At 37.6% G+C, this 25,558-nt stretch overlaps 1 protein-coding gene across 2 annotated transcripts in view; it reads right to left on the bottom strand.

The window, feature by feature from the left end:
• Nucleotides 1-25,558, bottom strand: part of LOC306853979 (2-(3-amino-3-carboxypropyl)histidine synthase subunit 1-like) — a gene marked incomplete at its 5' end in the record, with an annotated part of 127,722 nt that overhangs the window by 29,932 nt on the left and 72,232 nt on the right. For both annotated transcript variants that reach the window (XM_079391722.1, XM_079391723.1), the window contains 5 exons: nucleotides 2,858-2,958; nucleotides 9,181-9,337; nucleotides 10,798-10,866; nucleotides 14,324-14,445; nucleotides 16,259-16,413. In XM_079391722.1, coding sequence (XP_079247848.1) covers nucleotides 2,858-2,958; nucleotides 9,181-9,337; nucleotides 10,798-10,866; nucleotides 14,324-14,445; nucleotides 16,259-16,413 — 604 coding nt within the window. The remainder of the gene's footprint in view (nucleotides 1-2,857; nucleotides 2,959-9,180; nucleotides 9,338-10,797; nucleotides 10,867-14,323; nucleotides 14,446-16,258; nucleotides 16,414-25,558) is intronic.

The raw sequence follows: 25,558 nt of genomic DNA, 5'->3' as shown, positions 1-25,558 counted from the left end.
AAATCACTCTGAACTAGGGGTCGACCGATATGTGTTTTTCAGGGCCGATGCCGATACTGATTATTACAGACCAAGTAGACCGATAACCGATATATTGAACCGATATATATGTCTGGTGTAAAAATGAAAATGAATGTCAAAATTATGAATAACAAGGACTCTGACAAAAACGGCCTTCCCTAGTGTTGGTTGCACTTCTTACTCTTGTCTTCCCCCATGCATCCATCTACAATAAGGGTAATATATAAAGAGAGAGTTAAAAGTGGGGCCACTGTATGCTTCATGATTAAGCCTATGAATACTAAATACTACAGCTAAACAGCTTGGGGAAATGTAAGTATTTGGCTTCAATAATTTACATGTTAGAAATGTATGTGTAATAGCATAACCTCTCATAATTCTTCATTAATTATTTTCGGTTGACTAAATCATAACCTACAAGAGGTGACTATTCAATTCATCATCTAATGCACATCAGTTGATTAATTTAAAAAGCGCAATGTATATAATAAGTGTAAATAATTTAATTGTCTTCATAGCTCCATTGTAGAAGTTGCGAAGAAGACCGCAACTATTTTAATGAAACTATAACACTAATAGCCTGTTATAGGCTCACTTGGTTCAATAGCCTATTGAAATGTCCCAATTTCCGTCATCCTAATCTTGGCCTATGTGACAGTAACTTAATCTTGGCCTATGTGTCAGTATCTTAGTCTTGGCCTATGACAGTAATTTCCATTAGTTTTCATTTACAGTGCAGTGCAAATGAAGGCATAAAACATTAATTTAATTTAATTTATCTTTTAATCAAATGAGAGTTAAACTCTATTTTTTGGCAAACAAATGTGTTTTCTATTAAAATTAAAACATGTAAGAAATAGCGTATTGTGTGATTGTTCTTTTAAACAAAAGTTGTAATCATTGTAGTAGCATTAGTAAATAAACCGAACTTTTATTTTGACGGGTTGCCATGAGGACCTCTTAAGTTTCTGTAGCCTATTTATGATATGACGATCGTTTTACTCAAACGAAACAGTCAAATGCTCATGAAGTAACTCTCAGAGCAGTTCTGGGGATGATGTTCATATATTTATGTCCTCATTTAGTGACATGGCAGATGCGGAATACACCGCGAGCGTCGCGCACTTCAGTGTGTGTGTGTGTGCGTGTCAAAACCGCTCGTCTGTGCCATTCACATATATAGAGACACGCCGAACATGCAGAATTCATATTTAAATAGTCTTTTTGCAGCTTAATGTTTACAGATAGTCCATATCATGAGTCGATTTAAGTGTACTGACCTACTTTTGATTAATTCATCCAAACTTTGACAAATTCTGTGACTCCGCGTTATACAGTAAATGCCATTTATATGACAGGATTCCGCGATTCCCCCTGCGTTTCCCCCATCTCGGAAACCATAAATAGATAATATTGAGGTTTTTACAACTTCAGTGTAGTGGATTGTAATTTATTGCAACTTGTGCAACGTCTGCTGCTGCCTTTGAGAGAGAACTGATGCGTGATGAAGCAGCACCAGTTAGCAAGCGCTTTCGGAGTGAGAGTGCCTTTAGTCTTCCACGTTGATTGGTCGGACTCCTGACTCTCAACAAATCAGATGCGCGGTGGGCGGAGACTGCTCTAGGCCACAGAGTGGTGAGTTCCGACAGGCTGCATCAGAGCCAAATAGCGCGTTTCAAAATTAAATAATTTTATCGGCACATCGGTTTTGAAAATGACCGATACCGATTATCATAAAAATGCTTAATATCGGTGCCAATAATCGGCCAGGCCGATAATCGGTCGACCCCTACTCTGAACCCCTCACACCCAGCACACTACCTCTTTGAACCGTTGCCGTCTGGTTGACGCTACAGAGCTCTGAGCACCAGAACGACCAGACATAGGAACAGTTTCTTCCCTCAGACAATCCATTTCATGAATACTTGAACTCTTAACAATAAACATGAAACACAACGCTATCATACTTTTTATGTTTATTTTACACACATACTTATTACATTTCAAATTTGCACCTAACATACCTGTACATACTGAACTGTCTATTTTGTATATTGTGTTTGTGCTATTTGGCACATTGTCCATTTTTGTATATTTGTACATTATTTTATTTTTATTTAAATTAATTTTTTTACTATCTGTGTCCTGTCATGTTGCTGTCATTCTGTTGCACTGTGGAGCTACTGTCACGAAAACAAATTCCTCGTATGTGCAAACATACTTGGCAATAAAGCTAATTCTGTTTCTGATTCAGATTCTGATCTGCCGCTTTAAATTCTTGAGCTCGTGATAGCAGGATTGATTCTGATTGGCTGTCAGTGTTTGTATCGTTCATCAGCTGGAAAAAAACGTTCTGGAAGTGAATATAAAATATAAAAAAAATTATATTTATGATTTTGTTTTTTTATTTCCATTACTTTGCCAAGACTCGCAAATGACCATTTTAAATTCCCTGATATTTGTAGGTTTTTCATGACCATGGGAAACCTCAATCGCACTGGCCTGTGAAACAGTAGAAATTACTAACATACACTGAAACAAAAAGCCCATAGAAAATTATTTTGTTCCACTGAACTTCAATAATCTCAAAGCCCACCACAGCAATAAGACACATGACTCAGAGGAGCTGCTCACTAACAAAACCTGTGACCCCATCTGACATATTCGCCACCGTCAGTGATATTTCTGTCGATCCTCGCCTTCTCCTCAGGGTGTGCTGAGACTCAGATTAATGTGCACCTTATGGAGGAGCGTCTTCATATGATGCACAGGAGTTGATGTTTAATTGTGTGAAATGGAGAGCGTGACTGTGCGTGTAGATGGAGGAGAGACTCACGCGTCCACGTCTGCCAGGAGCTCCAGCTTGCCGGGGAAGATCTCAGACAGGAGCACACGCGTGAACGAACGGCCCAAAGACTCCAACCGAGACTCTAAGTGCTAAAGAAAGAGAGAGGGGAAAAAAAAGAGAGGAGTTGAATACTGAATGTTACACATATTTACATAAAAACAACAAAATTTCAGGCACAAGGCTCAAGGTCACCAAGCACAGCCCACATCAAACAGATTTGACAGTGTAGGAGGAGAGAGAACAGAAAATCATTACAACCAAGAATTTTCCAAATTTACTGAAGAACAAGAAAACCGCTTCCTATCGCCTAATGAGAAATCTTCACAGGACCGCTGATGCTGAATGCATGTAAACAGCTTGTGTAAACCCTTTATGTTCTTCAAAGCTTTAGTAACCATCATCAGCTCTGTGTTTCTAACATAAATGGCCAGTTTAGCTCAATTTTTTTGCATTAATGACGTTGAGCTTTGTTGTTGCCTTGATTTATTAGTTTCCCCAAAGAAACAATCTACTGTGTCTGATGTGGAGGTGGATGTCTGCACAAAGACCTGAACCCCACTGAACACATTTGAGATGAATCAGAACTAGGTATGCACAATATTTATTAGTATCTTTTAAATGTATCTGTATCACATACCATTAGATAGCATAATTTATCACTCATGCTCATTTCCTCTATGTATACATTTTGAATATTTTTGCCATCATTTAACACTCACGTAAAGTTAATCTTTTATGCACTAATAATTAACACTGTTAAATGTAAGCTTTAGCAGATCTCAAAATGAATATCTGTTTCTCATACAGTATATTATAATGTTGTGATGAATAAATTAACATGCACCATGATTTTTTTTTTTTTAATGGACAATTTTAGATTTATGAGCACAATGTTTGTAATTTATTTAATCAAAAGAGTACAGATGGTTATCACCCATAACAAAAAATAATTGGCTTATCAGTATCGGCCAAAATTCTAATATTGATGCATCCCAAATCGAAACAGTGGTGTTTCCATCCATCTATTTTTAAGCGCATTAAATATCACATTTAAAAAAATACTGGAAGGAAACGCCAAGATGCGTGTAAATTCTAAAAATGCTCATAAAAAAAACGTATGCGCTCAATTGAGTAGAATAAATTTCTTATCCCACTTAAACTACGATGGAAACACTTTTACCAAATAAATTCCTTAATGCGCAACAAAAAAGACATGTGACTTTGCGATGGGACAGCATAAAACTGGACCATCCAACAGACCAATATCATTTAACAGCATCTGAAATGCTAGTTAGTTTGTCATTCTAAAACAAAGTCTCGTCAAAGTGCTTCATTACAAACAGCAGGCTCCGAAAATAAGATAACATGACCGCGTTTCGTTTGTGCGCTCTAAAGCTCGTAATTTATTCTATACAAAGAATATTTTATACAGTGCCTTATCCTATACTGCAACAAATTAATTTTTTCTTCCTGATATTTAGCACAAGTTAATCAGGAAGTGACGATTTTGTTCTCTTCAGCCCACTGGATGGAAAATGTTTTATGCGATATTCAAATTTTGTGCATATGTTTAATACGTAACTTTGGATGGAAACATAGCTAGTGTATTGATATAAATGTTCTCTTTCACAGGTTCACTCAACGCTGCGTAGCTTACGCAATGGGAACACCCGCAGATGTGACGATTGTCTGAAGCCATATAGAATCACGGCAATTCATTGGCTGATGGCGCAAGATACCGTCCCTACGTCATACGTGATTGACATAGACCCACGCTCGCGCCATCTTACCCCTCACATTTTCCTCTCTTCAATAGCGTTCGCTTCTCACGGTTTTTCTGGCCCATTTCTCAGCGACGTTTTTAGTCTTGGAATCTTTCCACTTCAGCGATCGCATCTGTGGAATTATTATTCTCCTAGCGGTGAGTTTCTCAAGATGGTGCCGTGCATGGCAGTCATTGTACTTGGCTCTCCAGTTGTTTTAGTGTTTTTGTTAGTTTTTCCTGTTTTTTGTTTGTCCAACACGATCAGTTTCACCAGGGAAGAACTGCTGAACATTCAGCAGAACACACCACAAAATCTCCAACCGGTTTTCAATTATTCGGATGTTTTGCTGAACATAGTAGTCGGTGGAGTTGCAGCGCTCTTTAGGTTGTACTTCCTTTACCAGCTGAGGAAGTTCAACCTGCCACAGTAGCTGCTGAAACAGTTCTACTCTGCCATCATTGAATCCGTCCTCTGCACTTCTATAACTGGTTCAGCTCAGCTACCAAATCTGATCTCAGAAGACTACGGAGGGTAGTCCGGACTGCTGAGCGAATCATTGGTACAACCCTCCCCACTCTCCAAGAACTGTACTTATCCAGAGTGAGTAAAGGGGCTGGTAAAATCACTCTGGACCCCTAACATCCAGCACACTCCCTCTTTGAACTGTTACCGTCTGGTCGACGCTACAGAGCTCTGAGCACCAGAACGACCAGACAAAGAAACAGTTTCTTCCCTCAGGCAATCAATCTCATGAACATTTGAACTTTTAACAATAAACATGAAACACAAAACACTATCATACTTTTTATTTTTTATTTAACACACATACTTATTACATTTAAAATTTGCACCTAACATACCTGTACATACTGAATTGTCTATTTTTTATATTGTGTTTTCATATTTGCATATTCTCCATTTTGTATATTTGTACATTATTATGATTATTTTTATTATTTAATTTTTTTAATTATTATTATTATTATCCGTTTCCTGTCCTGTCGCTGTCATTCTGTCGCACTGTGGAGCTACTGTCAGTAAAACAAATTCCTTGTATGTGCAAACATACCTGGCAATAAAGCTAATTCTGATTCTGAGTGGAATGGACTTTAGTCGGTGCCAGTCGCCTTGCTTTAGTCTCATCGTGAGAGCCGCTGACTTCACCAACCTCGTTGGTTTTGTGGAGCAGGGGTATGCCACAGTCCTGGTGATCGAAGACACGCTCGTTGCGCATCTCTCACTAACTTCCGCTCCCTCGTGGAAGTCCTCCCCTCTCCTTCCGTCTAAGCCATGCAGGACCATTTCCGTTTTGGTTGGTAAGTCATACATGGCAGCGGGACAGGCAGGTCCGGCTCTCCACACTATGGCCATCCTTCAGGCCTACCAAGCGGAGGTACTGAAGGAGATGGATGAGGGGGACGGTGTGAACCCCGAAGCTGTTAAAGAGCTTTGCAGGGCTACCTACTTGGCCCTTCGTGCTACTAAACACACAGTGTGGGCGGCTGGGCGCAGTATGGCAGGATCCTGTTTGTGGACTTCAGCTCGGCCTTTAACACTATCATTCCAAACCTCCTCCTGCCCAAACTAATTCAGCTCTCTGTCCCCACCTGTCAGTGGATCAACAGCTTCCTGACAGACATGCAGCAGCTAGTGAGGCTGGGAAAATACACATCCAGCACCCGTATGATCAGCACTGGAGCTCCTCAGGGCTGCGTTCTCTCCCCACTGCTCTTCTCTCTGTACACCAATGACTAAAGACCCCTCTGTCAAGCTCCTGAAGTTTACAGATGACACCACACTGATCGGCCTCATCCAGGATGTTGACAAGTCTGCTTACAGACAGGAGGTTAAGGAGCTGACTGTCTGGTGCAGTCTTAACAACCTGGAGCTCAACACGCTCAAAACTGTGGAGATGATCGTGGATCGTGGACCCCTGCACTCCCCCCACTACTAAACACACAGTGCGGGCGGCTGGGCGCAGTATGGCAGGTTTGTGGCTGAATCTTACAGATATCAGGGAAAAGGAGAAGGTTTTCCTCCTCGACACCCCAGGCTGCAGCTCTAGCTTATTCGGCGACACGGTTAACACCGTCGTCGATAAGTTCAGGGCTGCTAAAACGCAGTTGGCTGCTTTTAAGCAGTTCATGCCACAATGTGCGCACGAACCAGCCTCTGCCTCATCCTCCAGGGAGCGCCCGGCCCAGTTGGTAGAGTGAGCGATCTGGTGCATCCCTCACTGTACACGGTCTGGGGAGCCCGTGGCCATTCTGCTACTTGCCAGCGCCCCCGCTAGGGGGTACATTTGAAGCACCCGAACAAGCCCCCCGCGGCAGCTTCTTCAGGTCGCTCCTGATATGCGTATCAGGAAGAGGAGACCTTCCCCCGCCTCGTTGGATTGCGACTGACTGTTAAAGCGTATCTGTCCATCTCTGAGATGCTCTCCTCCACCGACTGCGCCATCCTCGCCGCTAGATGCATCTCGAGGAGTGCAGACCACTTCCACTCTCCGGTGACCGTTGAAGGTAGGAGACACTCCAGGTTTTCTCCCCTCATATCATGTACAAAAGGACACTTTATAGTGATTTATCACTGAACATTTCCCAAAGCCCATATCATCTGATCATGATCCAGCTCAATTTTAGCCCAAGCCTGTTTAGAGCATGTCTTATCTCTACTAAAAACGATACTGAGATGATTCACTGTCTTGCAGTTTGTCACACAAAGACATATCTGATGTCAGTTCAATTCCTACTTTGGTGTCACTATGATAATGTCACAGCTGAACTTGACATTTGTATATATACACACAATTTCAACAGATTAAAAAAAATTATATGTTTAAAAATTAAGGTAAAATAATCCTAAAAAGATCTGGATGCACAGAGAATGTTTTGTAAAAGTGTAAATCAAGCTGCATGCATAAGAACAAAAAGAGGCAGCATTTTAGTGTTTAGTCATATCAATTCTTGACACCCTTTCTTTGCAAGTTTGCAATATTTTTTGCCATATTTAAGAGAAAAAAGTGTCAAGTCTAGGCGTGTAAAAAGGAAGTCCAAGGAATAGCTATCACATAATTTTCTGGTAATAATTCACACTTTCACAGATCTCTGGTGTTATTTTACCTTCATAGGAAATCTACAACTTACTGCTAAATTGTGAAAATTACTGTCAAGTACAAAGAGTGCTGCTGTTAAAACCTACCCCACTACCAGTGGTACAGAAATTACATGCTTCACCATTCATTTAATAACAACAGAAGTCATAGGAGGTCCCTACTACATCATGAAACAAGTGCGAGTGTGTTTAAATAAACACATTCTAATGCACCTTTTATTTGTTCATTAACCATCAATGCTAATTATTCATTCCCTAGTGATAGGCAGGAGGAAAGTGAATAAAAACACAATTCTTGCTCACTTCAGGATAAAGTAATGCATTACCAGGCTCTCCCCACACACTTTGAAGTGTGAAACCCAGTGGACCACAAATATTACCAGCAAAAACCCCCAGACATCAGTGAGGAGGTGTTCAGGTGAACGGGCGGCTTCAAAGCAGAAACATTGAAGAAAAAAAAAAGGAAAAAAAAAGAAATGGGGGGGGTGGTGGAGAAAGCAGAATCTACTCTTCTTGTCCAACCAAAGTGTATTAAATTAGCTGGCTTAGTTAACCTTGTAAAAGGTTACAATTGCTCTTCACTGTTAAGTCAGCATGTTTTATATGACAAATACAGAACATGCAGGAATGCGTTTCATAGACCCAGAGAGATTTCTTGAATAAATGTGCTTTCTTGAATAAATAATCTTTTTCACTTTTTTTCCAAGTTTAAATGTGCTTTTCTGCTGTATTTTCTAAAACAGTGGTTCTTAAATGGTTTTGCAAATGACCCAGATTTTGCATAAACAGATGAACAAACACAGTACCATAAATTATGTATATGTATATATACATATATATATATATACATATATATATATATATATATATATATATATATATATATATATATATATATATATATATGTGTGTTTTATTATTTAAATTTTATATTCATAAAAATAATATATTTTTTATTACTTATAATTATTCCTACTACTTCCAAGAAAAAAAAGAGCTTCAGTGATGGAAAAAGCATTTGACGAGCTACAGGGATCTCGCCCAGAATCACCATCCACTGTCTGTTTGTCTAGGTGCTGAATTCATCTCACCTGTCTTCTCTATGCATACCAATTTAAAAAGGATGAAACTAGAAAAGGGGAAAAATCTGCCAAAACAAAGTCCAATCCAAATACATACAAATGAACAGATGAAAAGAGGCAGAGAACACAGAGAGAAGGATTTGAATGAGAAGAAGTAGAAGAAGGGAGACGAACCGCCCCTCCCAAAACAATCGATTAACGCCCCTGGTGATCTCTCCTCCCGGCCAAATGCCGCAGGGTGTGTGTGTGTCTTTTAGCTCAGGTGCAAGACAGAACTGAGCAAGGAAGACAGACATCTTTCCACTAACAGAAAACATATTGTATGATAAAAGGTAGCAGACGCTCTTACCTCCAAGATTTTGGGGTTGCCCTGACGGCCAAGGGTGCCTAGGATGAGGCCCCATCTCTGGGCTGAGCGGGCGCTCTCTATGGCCTGCAGTCTGGTGGCCCGCAATGCCTCATGGTCATAGTACTCTCGAGAAAACACTTTACTGTATGGGTCATACCTGTGGATATGGACGACAACACCTTTACAAAAAATAAGATACTAAGAAAACAGGAAGAAGAGCATTCATAAACTAGATTTTTTAATTTTTTTCAAAGAAAATATGATAGTAGGATGTTGCAAGGTAGTTGCCTGATATTTTGGTCCCTATTCATAGCTTGGATCCCTCTTTCCATGGGATTTATTTCCCATTTTTGGTCCACTGGGTAATTCATTTTTTTTTTATTAAAGTATGAAATGAACAAAAATTTATTAAAATTAATTGTATCCAAAGCTAAATGTAAAAAGAGGAAATTCAACTAAATGTTTCATTATTCCGCCACATTAAAAAGTATTAAATCAAATTAACAAAAGGATGTAACAAAAGGATTTTATTCAACATCAGTAATGCATATGATATAATATATTAATTTCACTTCAAAATGTCCTCTTCCTAAATGAAGACAAGACCGAAGTAATAGTTTTTGGATCTAATGAGAATTCTCAGTATATACGCCCCGATTTGGACTTTTTATCTGTTTGTAGATCATCACAGGTGTGAAACCTAGGTGTCCTTGTTGACCAGCATTTAAAATTCGATAAAAATATCTCTTCCGTTTCTATCAACTTCATCTACTGTCTAAAATCAGAGACTTTCTCACTCCAAAAACTCTAGACTCATTTGTGGTGGCAGGGCCACGACTTTGGAATACCCTGCCTTTAGTGATTAGAATGGCCCCTTGCCTGTCTGTTTTTAAGTCCCTGCTAAAAACCTATTTGTTTTCCTTGGTGTATTGATTACTGTTTTACTGTAATTTCAAAATGGGTTGTTCTTTTTATCTGGCTTGTTTTCAGTGTTTTTTAAAATAATTTTCTCTCCTGTAAAGCACTTTGGTCAGCCGAGTGGCTGTTGTAAATGTGCTATATAAATAAAATGATAATATATATATATATATATACATATATATATATATATATATATATATATATATATATATATATATATATATATATATATATATATATATATATATATATAATAATAATAATAATAATATAATATAATATAATAGTCTCTCTTAAAACAATAAGTATTATTTATTTAATGAATATTTATTTATTTATTTATATTACAATAGCAGCCAAAGGGATGTCTGGTCTAAAAAATAAGTGTAAAACACCTTTTAATTGTTTCAATTGTGATAACGCAATGAAACATGCAGAATTATGGGCATCTTGGACAAGCTGTCATACAAAGCTTGCACTCATTATTCCCAGCCTATAATTGGTGTTAGATATATTATATGTTATTTAATGGGTTTAAGTTCACAAAAGAGGGCAAAGAGGAAGGAGCTGTCCTCTGCAACCATGGAGGATATTGCTGGATTTGTAGACCAAATATAAAATGGTTGAAGACTATGAGCTATAGCAATAAAGATAAAAAAATAAAGAAAAAAAGTGTACAACTGCACATCGGTTTACCTGTAGGCAGGTATGTCTGGGTTGGCAATCATGATGGATTCCAAATGAAATCTTCCATCTCCAAGATAACTACAGAAAGAATCAACTTTATCAGAGAGAAAGACAGTCTGAGTGGGCAGAAGGAATAAAACTCTGCATAAGAAAATATAAAGGCCAATGGGTCTCGGCCTAGAGGCCTCATAAACCAGATCAGAACCGTCCTAACATTCAGCAAGCAATCAGGGCGAGACCTACTCCCTCAAAAGTCAAGGCAACATTAGCCAGACGGAAAGCGAGTCATAGACACGGAGGCTGATGGGCTACAATTCAGCTACTCCACAAATAAACCTGTGTGATATGATTAGGTCATGACGCGGACAGCACGCAAGCAGAACTCAACACGCAGATTATCCTCTGCCGTGCCGACAGGAGAAGACCTGCCATAGTTAATGGGAGTATAGATTAACCTGGCAAACCTGATGGATGCCCTGGGGAATGCAGCCGCAATTAGAAAGGCTAATTAAGACACGTTTATGAAACACTACGGAACATAATGTGGGTGGGATCCCCCTGGGCCCACCGGAGCAAAGGCTAAACCAGCCATCCTTCACTCTCGCACACACACAGTGACAGAAAAACACTCTTTATCGTTCATTCTCCTTGTCCCTCAAACATACCGGCTGCGTTAGAAAAAGAAAAACGGTTTTGCTGTCTTGTACCTGCTAAGGAAACAAAATGTAGTGATGCACAATATATTAGTGCCATATCGGTTATAAGCTAATGTTAACAAATTATTGGTTTAATTAAATTTTTCAAGCAAATTTATTAGTTTTTATTTCTAGCTAATCTTTCCTGTCAAGTTAATCTTCAAAAAAACTAAAAATTTTATGACACCGTTAAATGTAATCTTTTGCAAATCTCAATGACAATTAGTTTTTTTTTATTGTTTATATTTTAAAAATGGCTTAATTTTCCTGTAGTATTTAAAATGATTGATTACATTTTTGCTTTATTTTATTTTCAACAGACCATAATTTTAATGTCTTTTATTGGTTATCAGTGTTAAAATATAACTAAACATAGTCTTATTGACCTTTTTTTTTTAACAAATAGAAATTTCTGCCCCAATAAATGTTTTAGAGCTTGATATAATTGGAAAAACCATAATCATTATATAAATTTCCTTTTTATTTTAGGTCTGGAAGTCACACTTTTAAAATTCCCTTATATACAGTAAAAAAATAAAATAAATTATATATTATATATATATATATTATATATATATATATATATATATATATATATATATATATATATATATATATATATAAAAAAAATTTTTTTATTTAAAAAAAAAAGAATAAGTATTTTAAGTCATTTCTAGCCGCCAGAAAGTGTACTGAGGCCTCCTATGGTGGGTCTTGCCCCCCCAGTTAAGAAACACCGATTTAGAAAAAGGTAGAAATGGAAACATACATTAAAAAGGTGAAACAACTGACTTCTTTGTTCAAGAGCTCTGTCAGATACCATTTTAATTCTTTCCACCAACCATGGAAGCAAAATCACAGAACTATGGGATACCTTCAAAAATGAATGCCTTTCTACCTCCTTATAGTGCACTTTTTTTTGTCATTGGAGACAGTTATTCACCAAAAAATTTCCCCTTCACACAAATTTTTCATTTTCCTTTATATGTAGCCATAATAAAGCACACAAATTTTCCCGGATTACGGCAATGTCTCTTTCAAGGGCCTATATTACAAATATTGCATTTATAGCGAAAGCATTAAACACTCAGAGGTTTTCCAGCTCAGCTTTTAACAGTATAACTTAAACGACCACAAATTGATGCATTTCGTGGAGATGGCACTATTGAGAATACATGATTAGAAATGGCCCAATTTGCAGATCTTAAAACCGCTTTTCACAGCACCGACCTATTCACCCACAGTTCAGTTCATTATGCCTTCGGCAATGAGACGGAGCTCCCTCTTGTTTCAGAAGAAATCCGAAGTGGAAACCAGAGGTCTGCGTGAAGACCTGTGGCGTTTGTCAAATTTAATTAAATACAGAGCGCTTTACGGTCCACCCAACTCAAAAGAGACTTTATGAAGGTGCCGATCGGTCATGAACCTGTGTAATTTTTCAACACAAAGCTGCAATCATCTTCTCCGTGGGACTTTATTCAGACCCCCGGCAAACATATTACTTCTTATGAGAAAGTCAGGCTCTGTATAAGCTTAATTAGCTGTTAATTATATGGTGGTGATTCGGCTTTGCAATATAACATCACATTTACTACACCGTAGGTGTCAGAGAAAGTTTTTAATTTGATCGCTGAGGTTGAGGGCAAAAGTAAATGATCTATGAAAAAGGCTATTTGCATAATAGCCGTGTCATTTTGGGGGTCAGTGACATGGCCACTTGTGTATGTCTAATGTTGACAGGCGCCCCGATGAAGAGGTGATGGGTGAAAATTAAAGTAAACGCGCATCAATTCTCTTCCTCTGTCCCCTAACACACACACACGGACTAACATTCATCATAGACTCTGAACGCTGGATTAAGAGGCAGAAAGCACAAACACACACACACACACACACACCCTCTCTGTGTACAGACACACACAGACAGGAGGTTTCCCTCTATCTCACAGGAGCAGAGCTTGCTGCTCACAGCCGCTGTGTGATACAGAGAATAATAGATCACACACACATATATCTGCTGCCTAATGTCTCGTCTCTGTGTTACAACAGCACTTGACACGCTTCTTATTAAAGACAGCTTGAAACTGCATTCGCAACGCATTTAACTTACGCAATATGACATTTCAGAGAGAAACAATATTCCGCAGGTAATAATGTGAGGCAGGTCTTAATGTTATCCATCGGAATTCGATTGGGTTGTGAAAAGTAGCATATAATATTATTGGTTAGTATTAATTTTTCTACACACGAGGCCTTGGTCACATCAGCAGAAAAGTAGTTTCAAAGGGAATGAAAATTATTTTGATGATAGTGTATGTATTTTTCTTGTTCTTTTGAATAACATGCACTATTAAATTTGTGCACAATAAAACCAGTGATACATATTAAAGTAAACAGGGTCAATACTGATTTCATACTGTATATAAAAGGCCATGCTTTATTGTGAATACAGGGTGCACACAATGTATGACTGCAATGCTTTCAGCTGTAACTATATCCACAATAAAGCATAACCTTGAGCACTTTATTAATTTCGTTAAAAGGTTTAAAATGTTATACAATATTTAAATGCATTTTTTTAAATCACAACCTTAAGTATATTCATTCAAGTGCAATTCGTCCACAAGAAGAATGAAAATAAAATTAAATGAAAAAATAGAAATTAAATTAAAGAAAGCAGTATTGGTTCATCTGAATCCAGGGCTGAAACTATAAATTTCAAACTGATTAAAAAAAAAAAACTATTCATAGAGAAATACATACACACTGACTTATTTTCATTCGAACACAGTCTTACTACACAACACATATTCAACATGGGCTAGAACTGTTTTCCTTACATGATGGCATTGACATGTTTCTCCAGACGAGGCGAAGTGCATCCGAGGATCTCCCCAGGAGAAAGTGGCCGACACTGAGGGACCAGCACCTCGTAATCTGGTTTCAACTCTGCACTGGCTGCCTGAGAACAGAAAGGAAAGCGACGCTGAGACCAAGGAAGCAACTTTTTTCTCACCAAAAAGTTGTTGTGCAGAAGCCAGTGCCCAATCTGGAACCACGCCACGAGTTTTCACCTTTCTTGATAAGGTGGTTCTGGGCTGGACAATTTGGCTCCGGGTCAACCCCCTAAACCTGCGGGTATTGAACCAAGAAACAGTAATGTCATAGGTCCGAGGGCAGGATAATGTTCGCACCGAATAAAGTTTTAATGAAAGGGCAGTCTTAACTTTGGCTTCTTTTGGAACAATTTTCGCTGACGATTTTAAATGTCTAAATTTAGTCTGAAATTCAGCAACTCAGCATTAACTTCTTGCTTTTTTATCTGTTGTATAACAGCAATATCATAATCATGCTGAATGTACTGCAAAATAATGGGGTTAGTGAGATTTTTATTATTTCTGAGAGAAGTCTCTTATGCTCACCAAGGATGCATTTATTTAATCAATAGCACAGTGAAAACAGTAATATTAAGAAATATTATTACAGTTTAAAAAGAACTGTGTTCTATTTGAACATATTTTAAAATGTAATTTATTCCGGTGATAACAAAGCTGATTTTTCAGCAGCCATTTCTCCAGTCTTCAGGGTCACATGATCATTTAGTAATCATTCACAAATTTGGTGCTCAAGAAACATTTCAATGCTGAAAACAGTAGTGCTTCATACTTGTATGGAAATTGTGATCTATTTTTTTATGATTCTTTGAATAGAAAGTTCAAAGGAACGGTATCTACTTAAAATAGTGAGATTTAACATTTTGTTACAAATTTGTGTTCATTGTCACTTCTGATCAACTGAATGCATACTTGCTGAAAATTATAATTTTTCATCTTCTTAAGTTTTTTTTTTCCGTGAATGCTATACATTTTTAAATGCTAGCTTATATAGCATGTGAACTGATTGTTATGAATTTTTTTCATTATATACCTCAACACTCCTGGTGCCATAATGCTGCTGAATCAAACTACTCTTGATGTTAAAATACGTTCTTAAACTCAAGACTTGTAAACAAAGGCTGTTTTTTGTGTAGTAATATAGTCAGGTTCTGAGAGAAGCTTGATCTGGCTGAGCACTGGCTCTGGAACATGCAACAAGAACTTTTCAGTGGAAGGAAAAAGAGACAGATACAATCAGAGAAACAGTCATCCAGCACATCTCCCAACACCTACAGGCTTTCCTTTCCAACGAAAAGGAAGCAAAGAAATGGTGCCAAATAAATTAAGGCAAGAATGCCGCAGTAATGCGATGGGGGCGGAGACATTACGGTTAAGATTTTGTTTCTGATGATTAGAGAAAATAACAAAAACACATAAAACGTGTGCATTCACACCCCTCTGACATCCAGCACCCACCCAGAGCACAGGAATGGGCCTACACACACACGATGCACAGGCCGTGCTATTTCCAGAAATAGCATGGGTCATTTTTAGGCAGGAGGGTGAAATCGACAGCGAGCAGGAGAGCGCGAAACAGGGAAAAAAAAAAAAAAAGGAAGAAAATCTCACACTTATGTAAGGTGGAGCGCTGAGTGCAACATGACTTCTAATAATTCCTCCTCTTCTGCAGTTCAGAATAACTTTAACTGCATTTCACACCCACATACACAAACACACACTATTATAGGAGCAAACATACACACATGGGCAGCATTTTGTGCTGTCAGAGGCCTTGAAGCAGGAAGGTAAGTGATAGAGAGAAAGAGAGACAGTAAACGAATTAGAGAACATCTTTAACCGCAGGGAACAGTTATCATTGAGTAAGAAGACAAAGGTCACCTGTAAAGCAGCCACAAACTGGATGGTGCTGACGAGGGCGAGCGAGTGACCAGGGGGAAAGTTGAACCTGAGTGTGTCCAGGAAGTGGGCAGTGTCAATCTGGATGTCCACAAACACGTACAGCATCTTGATGCCCTCTGTTGAGTCTATGGGGACTGAAGACACAAACAACATTAGCATATTTCACTCATCACACATCCAAATGATTATTTCATTCGTAGGTTGACTTCCTATGTTTTCTCTATCCTGAAAAATCTAAATGTTTATGCTACAGACCCAAATGATTCCACAAATCAAATGGTGCAATCGAGTCCTTCTGTGAAGTTTGCATTTACGATTTCAGAAGTGGTAATTAGGACACCAGATGCGTTCAAATCACTTTGGTCCAAGCAAGATGGCATGTATCTTTTCTAAAAAAAAAATAAAAAAAAAAAATAGTGATTTTAACTACTTCTACAAAATGTTTAATAAAGAATGTGCATCAGGTATGTTTTTTTGCTTTTTTAATGTTATTCATTCAATTTATGAAGGTATTGTAAACTGAATCATTTCGTAATTTGTTTGTGTTCAACACGTTAAAATATTATCTTTCTGACATTACTTGAACGCACCAACAGAATCACCTAGTGGATAAAATAGGCACAACAATCTCTTTCACCCAAATATTTTGTCATCATTTACTCACTCTCATGTTGTTCCAAACCTGTATGATTTTATTCTTAGAAACACAACAGAAAATATTTTGAAGAATGTTTCAACCGTGTTGTCCATATAATGAAAGTCAATGGGGTCCAAAAAAGAAGACATTTTTCAAACAACTGTGCTCCACAGAATAAAGAATTCAGGTTTGGAATGCCATTGAGTGAGTAAATGATCCTAGATTTTTCATTTTATTATGAACCATTCCTTTTTAGATCCATCTGAAATTGCATACTCAGAGTACTGCATTTCTTGAAAAATTTCTCAACTTTTGTACTACTGTAAAGTATGCATGTATAGAGTATAAGTACAACATGCACAAACTAGCACATAATAGTTCATTGTCATAAACTGCAAACTCACAACAAAGTAAATAAATGTCTTGAAAGCTCAGAAAAGTTTGTGTTAGTCAGCCTACCTCCGATCTACTGATGACAGTAACTGAAGAAAAGAGAAAATCGTACAATTGCTATTAATGCCATTCATTTCACACCCCATTTAAAAGACAGCAGAGCTGAAAGAGGAAGGCGGGCTTCAGTCTTCTTCCATCTACATTATCATTTACTGCTGATGGTCATAATTGCTGCTCTTCTTGTAGCATTCTCTTTAAACCCCCTGCTCTAATGGCCATTTCACTGCTATTAAGCAAATGCCACCTTTAGGGAGTGTTTTAAACATGGAGCCCATTTAACTATAAGAACAGACGGCAAGACAGAAAAGCAAGTAAAGCACCGTAAAGCACCTCTCAAAGCAGGAAGGCTTTTCAGCACACTTTTCAGAGACGTCTATAAAAGAATACATATTTAGGAAAGTACTGTATTTTAATATTTTTATATTGATACATTTTAAAGGGGTAATTAAACCAATCATTCTCATGTAGTTCCAAACCTCCATGCATTTTTTCTTGATCCCTGCTTATTTTGTAAGTTTGCCCACTGACAAAGAAATGATTAGTCTATAATTTTAATGGTAGGTTTATTTGAACAGTGAGAGACAGAATAACAAAAAAATCCAGAAAGATGCATTTAAAAAAAAGTTATAAATTGATTTGCATTTTAATGAGTGAAATAAGCATTTGATCCCCTATCAATCAGCAAGATTTCTGGCTCCCAAGTGTCTTTTATACAGGTAATGAGCTGAGATTAGGAACACTCTCTTAAAGGGAGTCTCAGCTTGTTAAATCTCAGCTTGTTACTGGTATAAAAGACACCTGTCCACAGAAGCAATCAATCAATCAGATTTCAAACTCTCCACCACAGCCAAGACCAAAGAGCTGTCCAAGGATGTCAGGCACAAGACCTACACAAGGCTGGAATGGGCTACAAGACCATCGCCAAGCAGCTTGGTGAGAAGGTGACAACAGTTGGTGCGATTGTTCGCTAATGGAAGAAAGACAAAATAACTGTTATTCCCACCATTAAACGTGGAGGTGGAAATATTATTTTTTGGGGGTGTTTTTCTGCTAAGGGGACAGGACAACTGCACCGCATCAAAGGGACGATGGACAGGGCCAGTGGATGGGTATTCCAGCATGACAATGACCCAAAACACATGGCCAAGGCAACAAAAGAGTGGCTCAAGAAGAAGCACATTAAGGTCCTGGAGTGTCCTAGCCAGTCTCCAGACCTTAATCCCATAGAAAATCTGTGGAGGGAGCTGAAGGTTCGAGTTGTCAAACGTCAGCCTCGAAACCGGGGTTAATGACTTGGACAGGATCTGCAAAGAAGAGTGGGACAAAATCCCTCCTGAGATGTGTGCAAACCTGGTGGTCAACTACAAGAAAAGTCTGACCTCGGTGATTGCCAACAAGGGTTTTGGCACCAAGTACTAATACATGTTTTGCGAAGGGGTCAAATACTTATTTGACTGCTTCTTCGAGTTGTTACCCATGTAGAGTGTTCCAAATCAATAATTTATAAGTTCCCATGGTGGTTAGGATGATCCCTTAGAAGGCATCTGCCTTTATAGAGAATAAGCAACGAGGCAGCTAACAAAGGTTTTAGAACAGAGCTACTGAATAGATGTCATGGACAGTGTTTACAGTTAGTTACTAGAGGGAGAGAGATTTTACTGTGGCAATAAAAGTTTTATTCTTGAAAGTTTTGCATTTAAGTGGGTCACTGTCAGAATGCACATACATACAGGGCTATTTTCATACACACATGAAACACACAAGAGGCAATAACCTCTTTCCGCAGGTGCTAGAAAACAAAAGAAAAAGACGTGGAGGGGCCGAAGGGCTGAAGTTAAGTGGAATCGATCCTTTTCTCTTATCCAATTAGCACGGCAGACTGAGAGCACTTACTCACTGCAATTACAGCTGTTGTCAAATAAGAGTCATGGATTCAGTCACTATCTCCTTCGTCTCCTCCCCTTCTTTATTTTTTTTTATAAGGAGGTAAAATATTAGAACAGATATGATTGAGGAGCTTCATAAAACTGGGACAAATTACAGATACAGGTTTTTTTTTGATTAATTATGAAACTAGTGGGACAGATTAGCCACCAACATATTATATACATACACACACACACACACACACACACACACAGCTATTAAACTTTAAGCCTCAATGTCATTTTTCGCTACAGAAAATGTGATAAACTATTCTACATAGCTCTGATAGGATGTGAATATCCATAAAATATAAAAACAGACTTGTCTTGATTCAAATGTCAATAAATCAATCTGTAGGTAATATAAATCACTGACAACATTTCCTCAGTTACAAAATGAACACTCACTTTGTTGCTGCTTCATCAGCTGTTTCTTTTCGCTTGCCAAAAAAAGTCACCATCCAAAAAAAAAAAAAAAAAAGCTTTTTGCACTTGCTTTCAGAACTGTTGCTAAAGTTAACCTTTAAGATTTGAATACTGTTGGTCTCAAGGATATCAAGGAAAAGAAAAAAAGCCAAACAACCAAGCAGAGCAAAAATAAGTGATACAGTGGGGCAAATAAGTATTTGATACACTGCCGATTTTTCAAGTTTTCCCACTTACAAAGAATGGAGAGATCTGTAATTTTCATCGTATGTACACCTAAACTGTGAGAGACAGAATACTAAATAAAATCCAGAAAATCACATTGTATGATTTTTAAATAATTAGCTTCCATTTTATTGCATGAAATAAGTATTTGATCACCTACCAACCAGCAAGAATTCTTGTTCTCACAGACCTGTTGGTTTGTCTTTAAGAAGCCCTCCTATCTTCCACTCATTACCTGTGTTAATTGCACCTGTTTGAACTTGTTGCCTGTATAAAAAACACCTGTTCACACACTCAATCAATCAGACTCCAACCTCTTCACTATGGGCAAGACCAAAGAGCTGACTAAGGACATTAGGGACTAGTGTTGTCACGATACTGGAATTTCTAACTTCGATACGATACCTTGAAAAATATCGATACTCGATACCATTTTCGATACCACGGAGAAAAAAACTGCCACAATATTAAGGGGGTAATTTTTTTAATTTAAAGATAAATGTAACAAGTCGAAAACATGCGGTATATTTTACATGAACAAAAAAATTTCTTGAGGTACTGCATTTGTTGATTTATTTATTAATCTTTTATTAATCTTAGTTAAATGTTAATTGAAACTAACGTTTACTAATACACGTACTAATTAAAATCCAAAGTTCTGTTTGTTGATATTCTCATTTGCTTCATAACCAAAATATTTCCAGATATAGGGCCCTATGAAATCCGTTTTATTTTTCCCCAAATTCCGTTAAAAAATTTTCTACATTAAATTTTTTCCATTTTAATTTTTCTGGATTCCGTTTTTTTCCGTTTGAATTTTTCTGGACTCTTTTTTTTTTTTTAATGGTCAAATTAAATGCTATTAATCTAAAAGCATGTCTAATTCATTAAAATCATGAAAAATATACAATTTAACATTTAATTTATTAAAAGTGTAACAAAAATGACACGTTTAGGGCCGTATGAAATGTTTTATTTTTTTCTCACCTTATGTTTTAGCATGTCTATTATTTGAATGCATACAAACAATTTTTATTTATTCTTACAGTAGCCTTATGAAATGTGTTTTCCCCCTCAGAAATTCTGTGTTGTGTATTTAAATTTTACTGGATATCAGATGAAGGCATAAAACAATTTTAATTAATTTATATTTGAATTAATGAAAATTAAACATTTACATTTTTGGCAAATGAAGGGGATTTACTATTAAAATTAAAATATTTTGTGATTATTTCTTAAAAAAAAATTAACAGTAGTAGTAAGTAGTAGTATTATGTACATTCTACTAAATAATAGTAATATAGCCTATTTCTGGCACACGGTCTTTAATAGGCTAAGTTAAACCGAACTTTTATTTTGACGGGTTGCCGTGAATACCTTTAAAGTTCTGTGTGTGTATGATATGACGCTAGTTTTACTCAAATTAAATGGTAAAATGCTCGTAAAGTGCCTTTCAGATCAGTTCTGGAGATATTGTTGATGTATTTATGTCCTCATTGAGACGGCAGACGCTGAAATCACCGCGAGCTCCACATTAGTAAACACAACCGCACGTGCAGCACATTCACACAGAGACGCGCAGAACATGCAGGATTCATATTAAAATCCACTTTTGCAGCTCAATATTTACAGATACTAGTCCATATCGCGATTTTATTTAAATGTAATGACCTACTTTTGATTAATTCATCCAAACTTTGGCAAATTCCGTGACATTCCGCGTTAAACTGTAAATTCCGTTTTTATGACTGGATTCCGTGCGCGTTCTCTGCATCGCGGCGATCATAGATCCCTACAGATAGCGCTCCTGCTGTGTTCTTTAACAACCAGAGCAGTCATCTTTCTATTCACTTCACTTTTGCTATTTAACCAGAGCGAAGGAGACGAGTGCGGTCACGTGTGGTGCTTGTCCACGCGCCTTTGGAGAGAAGTGAAAGTGACAGCTCGGCTAGTATCGGTGTATCGATACTTCGGGAAATTAATATTGGTACCGTTCAGATATTTCAGTATCGATATTTATCGAAATATCGGTATTTTTGACAACACTACTAGGGACAAAATTGTAGACCTGGACAAGGCTGGGCTGGACTACAGGACAATAGGCAAACAGCTTGGTGAGACGGCAACAACTGTTGGCGCAATTATTAGAAAATGGAAGAAATTCAAGATGACTGTCAATCTCCCTCGGACTTGGGCTCCATGCAAGATCTTGCCTCGTGGAGTATCAATGATCCTGAGAAAGGTGAGGAATCAGCCTAGAACTACACAGGAGGACCTGGTCAATGACCTGAAGAGAGCTGGGACCACAGTCTCAATGGTTACCATTAGTAACACACTACACCGTCATGGATTAAAATCCTGCAGCGCACGCAAGGTCCCCCTGCTCAAGCCAGCACATGTCCAGACCCGTCTGAAGTTTGCCAAAGACCATCTGGATGATCCAGAGGAGGCATGAGAGAAGGTCATGTGGTCAGATGAGACCAAAATAGAACTTTTTTGGTATAAACTCCACTCGCCGTGTTTGGAGGAAGAAGAAGGATGAGTACAATCCCAAGAACACCATCCCAACCGTGAAGCATGGGGGTGGAAACATCATGCTTTGGGGGTGCTTTTCTGTAAAGGGGACGGCACGACTGCACCGTATTGAGGGAAGGATGGATGGGGCCATGTATTTTGGGCAACAACCTCCTTCCCTCAGTAAGAGCATTGAAGATGGATCGTGGCTGGGTCTTCCAGCATGACAATGATCCCAAACACACAGCAAGGGCAACTAAGCAGTGGCTCCGTAAGAAGCATTTCAAGGTCCTGGAATGGCACACGCAGCCTTTCTATCAGAGCATCTGATGGGGCGAGCCGCTTTAAACTAAAACTATAAACTATAGGCTACTATATCTTACAAGTTTTTTTTATAGCCCTTCATATAAAGCTTGTCACATGTTTAGAACAAACTGTATTATTCACTTTCTCCACAGCAGTTCAGTCTGTGTCCTCCATAGAGTCTGGGAATCTACGTCACGCCGAATTGGATTCCGCCATGCTTTAGGTCACGCTCAGGAGCACACAGTGTAAACACATGCAAATCACCACAGAAAAAAGCAGACCGTTTACTATTAATATTTTTTGAAAACCATCTTACATACTCAGAATAAAACAGACTAATATGTAAATCTCTTTAAATAAAAAAAATTGCTCTGTTTTGTCAGAGGCTGCAAATATTCATTAATCAGTCTCCTTCACTACAGTGGTACTGATACAGGCTAACTGCTAAAACACTTTGGTTAGATTAGCAAAACCATGGCTATTTTTTAAAGGGGAGAATACATAACTAGATCTTAAACAGTGGATCTTTTAGCATTGTTATATATCTCAATTGCCCAGTAAATCTGCTCAGTGTAAAGAATTAAGCCATTATACAGAACCTGCTTTGGAACGATGTGTATTGTGGAAGTGGCCGGGGATCAAAGAGCTGCCACAGGTAATATTTCCATATATGATTTTCTTTTATTTGTCGTGTGAGGGCTTACAGTTTAATGCAAATCACTGTATATATTAAATCTACAGAGATCAATTATTAAGCCATATCTTATTTGAGTTGTTACCGAGTTTGTTTAACTTTCATCTGAGTTCCGTAGTGAATGTAGACATTTTATAGGCTATTATTTTATGTTTATGTGATTCAACTTAAGATCGCGTTGGAATGATTAACGCTTACTGTATCAACATAGCATTAATCAAAAGCAGGGGTATTTAATTCAGACACTGATAAGGGTTATGGCATCTAATGTCTGCAGGAAATACCTCTGCTTTTTCAGCTAAGGCTGAAAAAAGCACGTTTTTCACACCGGCCATGTATAGGGCTATGGCAAATGATGTAAAGCGAGCCTTAACCACTCCAACGTGATCTTAAGTACAATAATATAAATATTAAATATCAACGTCTATATTCACTATATTATCCAGTCTCTGCGGCAGCTCCCGTGACCTAAATTCCCAGAATGCATTGCTGCTGTGACGACACATTCCCAGACTCTATAGATATGTTTTTCAGATGCGCTCGTGTCTGTGGATCGATATTAACTCTTTCCCCGCCAGCGTTTAAAAAAAAAAAAAAGTTGCCAGCCACCGCCAGCATTTTTTGATGATTTTCACCTAAATTTTATGGCCCTTATATATGAACATATTATATATCAAAATAAAGAATCAAGCCTCTGCGTTTAATTAAAAAAACTATTTTTTCCTATCTTCATGTGTTAATGTTTTATCACCACTTGAATGCACATAGGTTTCAACAGAAAAACAACATTTTGGACAAAAAACTGAGAAAAATGCATTTATCTCAAAGTAGTGCATTTTCAAGCAAAATACATTCAAATGTCATATTCTTTCACCTGTAAATAATTATATGAATAACTGAAATTGCATTCAATAAACAGAACAGACAGACACAGACGTTTATACACACAAACACACATATATAGAGTCTACATACAGAGGCGTCATGCCCATTGAAAGTGGGATTTTTGAGCCAAGTGGATTTTGAATGCAGCTTCCAAATGAGAAAAAAATAGCCGATTAATATTTTCTATATTTAATACAATCACACCGGCGTGATTAAAACATTCAGCACGTCTATCATCAGCTGCTAAATTCAAATCTGCGTTCGCTGGCTGGAGCTGAGCCAGAGATAGACGCGTTTTTACAGCACTGCGCATTCTAACCAATCACACGCGATTTTGAAGAGCTTATGAATGCAATGACCAATCAGAGACGTTCAGATGAGTCATCGCTAAAATGCCAGTGTTTTCTTCACTTGCTCACTGACTGAATACCTCTTTTCTGGCGAATTCTCTCATCAGAAACAAGAAAGTGCAAATGTGTGTACGAATCTGTAAGATATTAATTTCATAGAGTAAACAGCTTCAGTGATTTTAATGGGAGTTTTTGAGAGTGCTTGAACTAGACTCAGTGAAAATGTTCTTTGCTCTCTTTCTGTACAATGAAAGTATTATGATTAGTAGCCTAACTTGCAATATTTTTATTCACATTAACTTTCAATGTTAAATTCACATTAAATATAAAGTCAGTTGTATTAAAAATATGTTATGGCATGACACCCATAAACAGACAGGTTTTTATGCATAGTTAATAGATTACATTATTACTTTGACCATCGCCCACTATAGATCAACATAATCTATAAAGGTGAGAATCAAGATATTTCATGACATAGTTAATGCATTTGGGGATGTTTCGAAAAAAAAGGAAAAAATAAATAAAACAAATGCTGTTGGCTGCTGTGTGTCACATGACGAACCCTATATATATATATATATATATATATATATATATATATATATATATATATATATATATATATATATATATATATATGATCAACATTTTCTCTGATCCTTCCATTTATGCCGATCGTCTTGTATTCGGACTCGTAAGACACGGAAGTCCCGTAACTCATTCAGGACATGCGCTAGGGCTTTCCTTACCGTAATATACCTAGAACACGGATTGCCGTAAAAACTCGTCAATGGCGGGGAAGCGTTGTCTCTTAATTGACGAGATACCTCGTCAATGGCTGGGAAAGAGTTAACGGTATTG

The sequence above is a fragment of the Barbus barbus genome, assembly GCF_936440315.1.
Source record: "Barbus barbus genome assembly, chromosome: 34".
NCBI lineage: Eukaryota > Metazoa > Chordata > Actinopteri > Cypriniformes > Cyprinidae > Barbus > Barbus barbus.
This window is presented reverse-complemented; position numbering and strand designations above follow the sequence as displayed.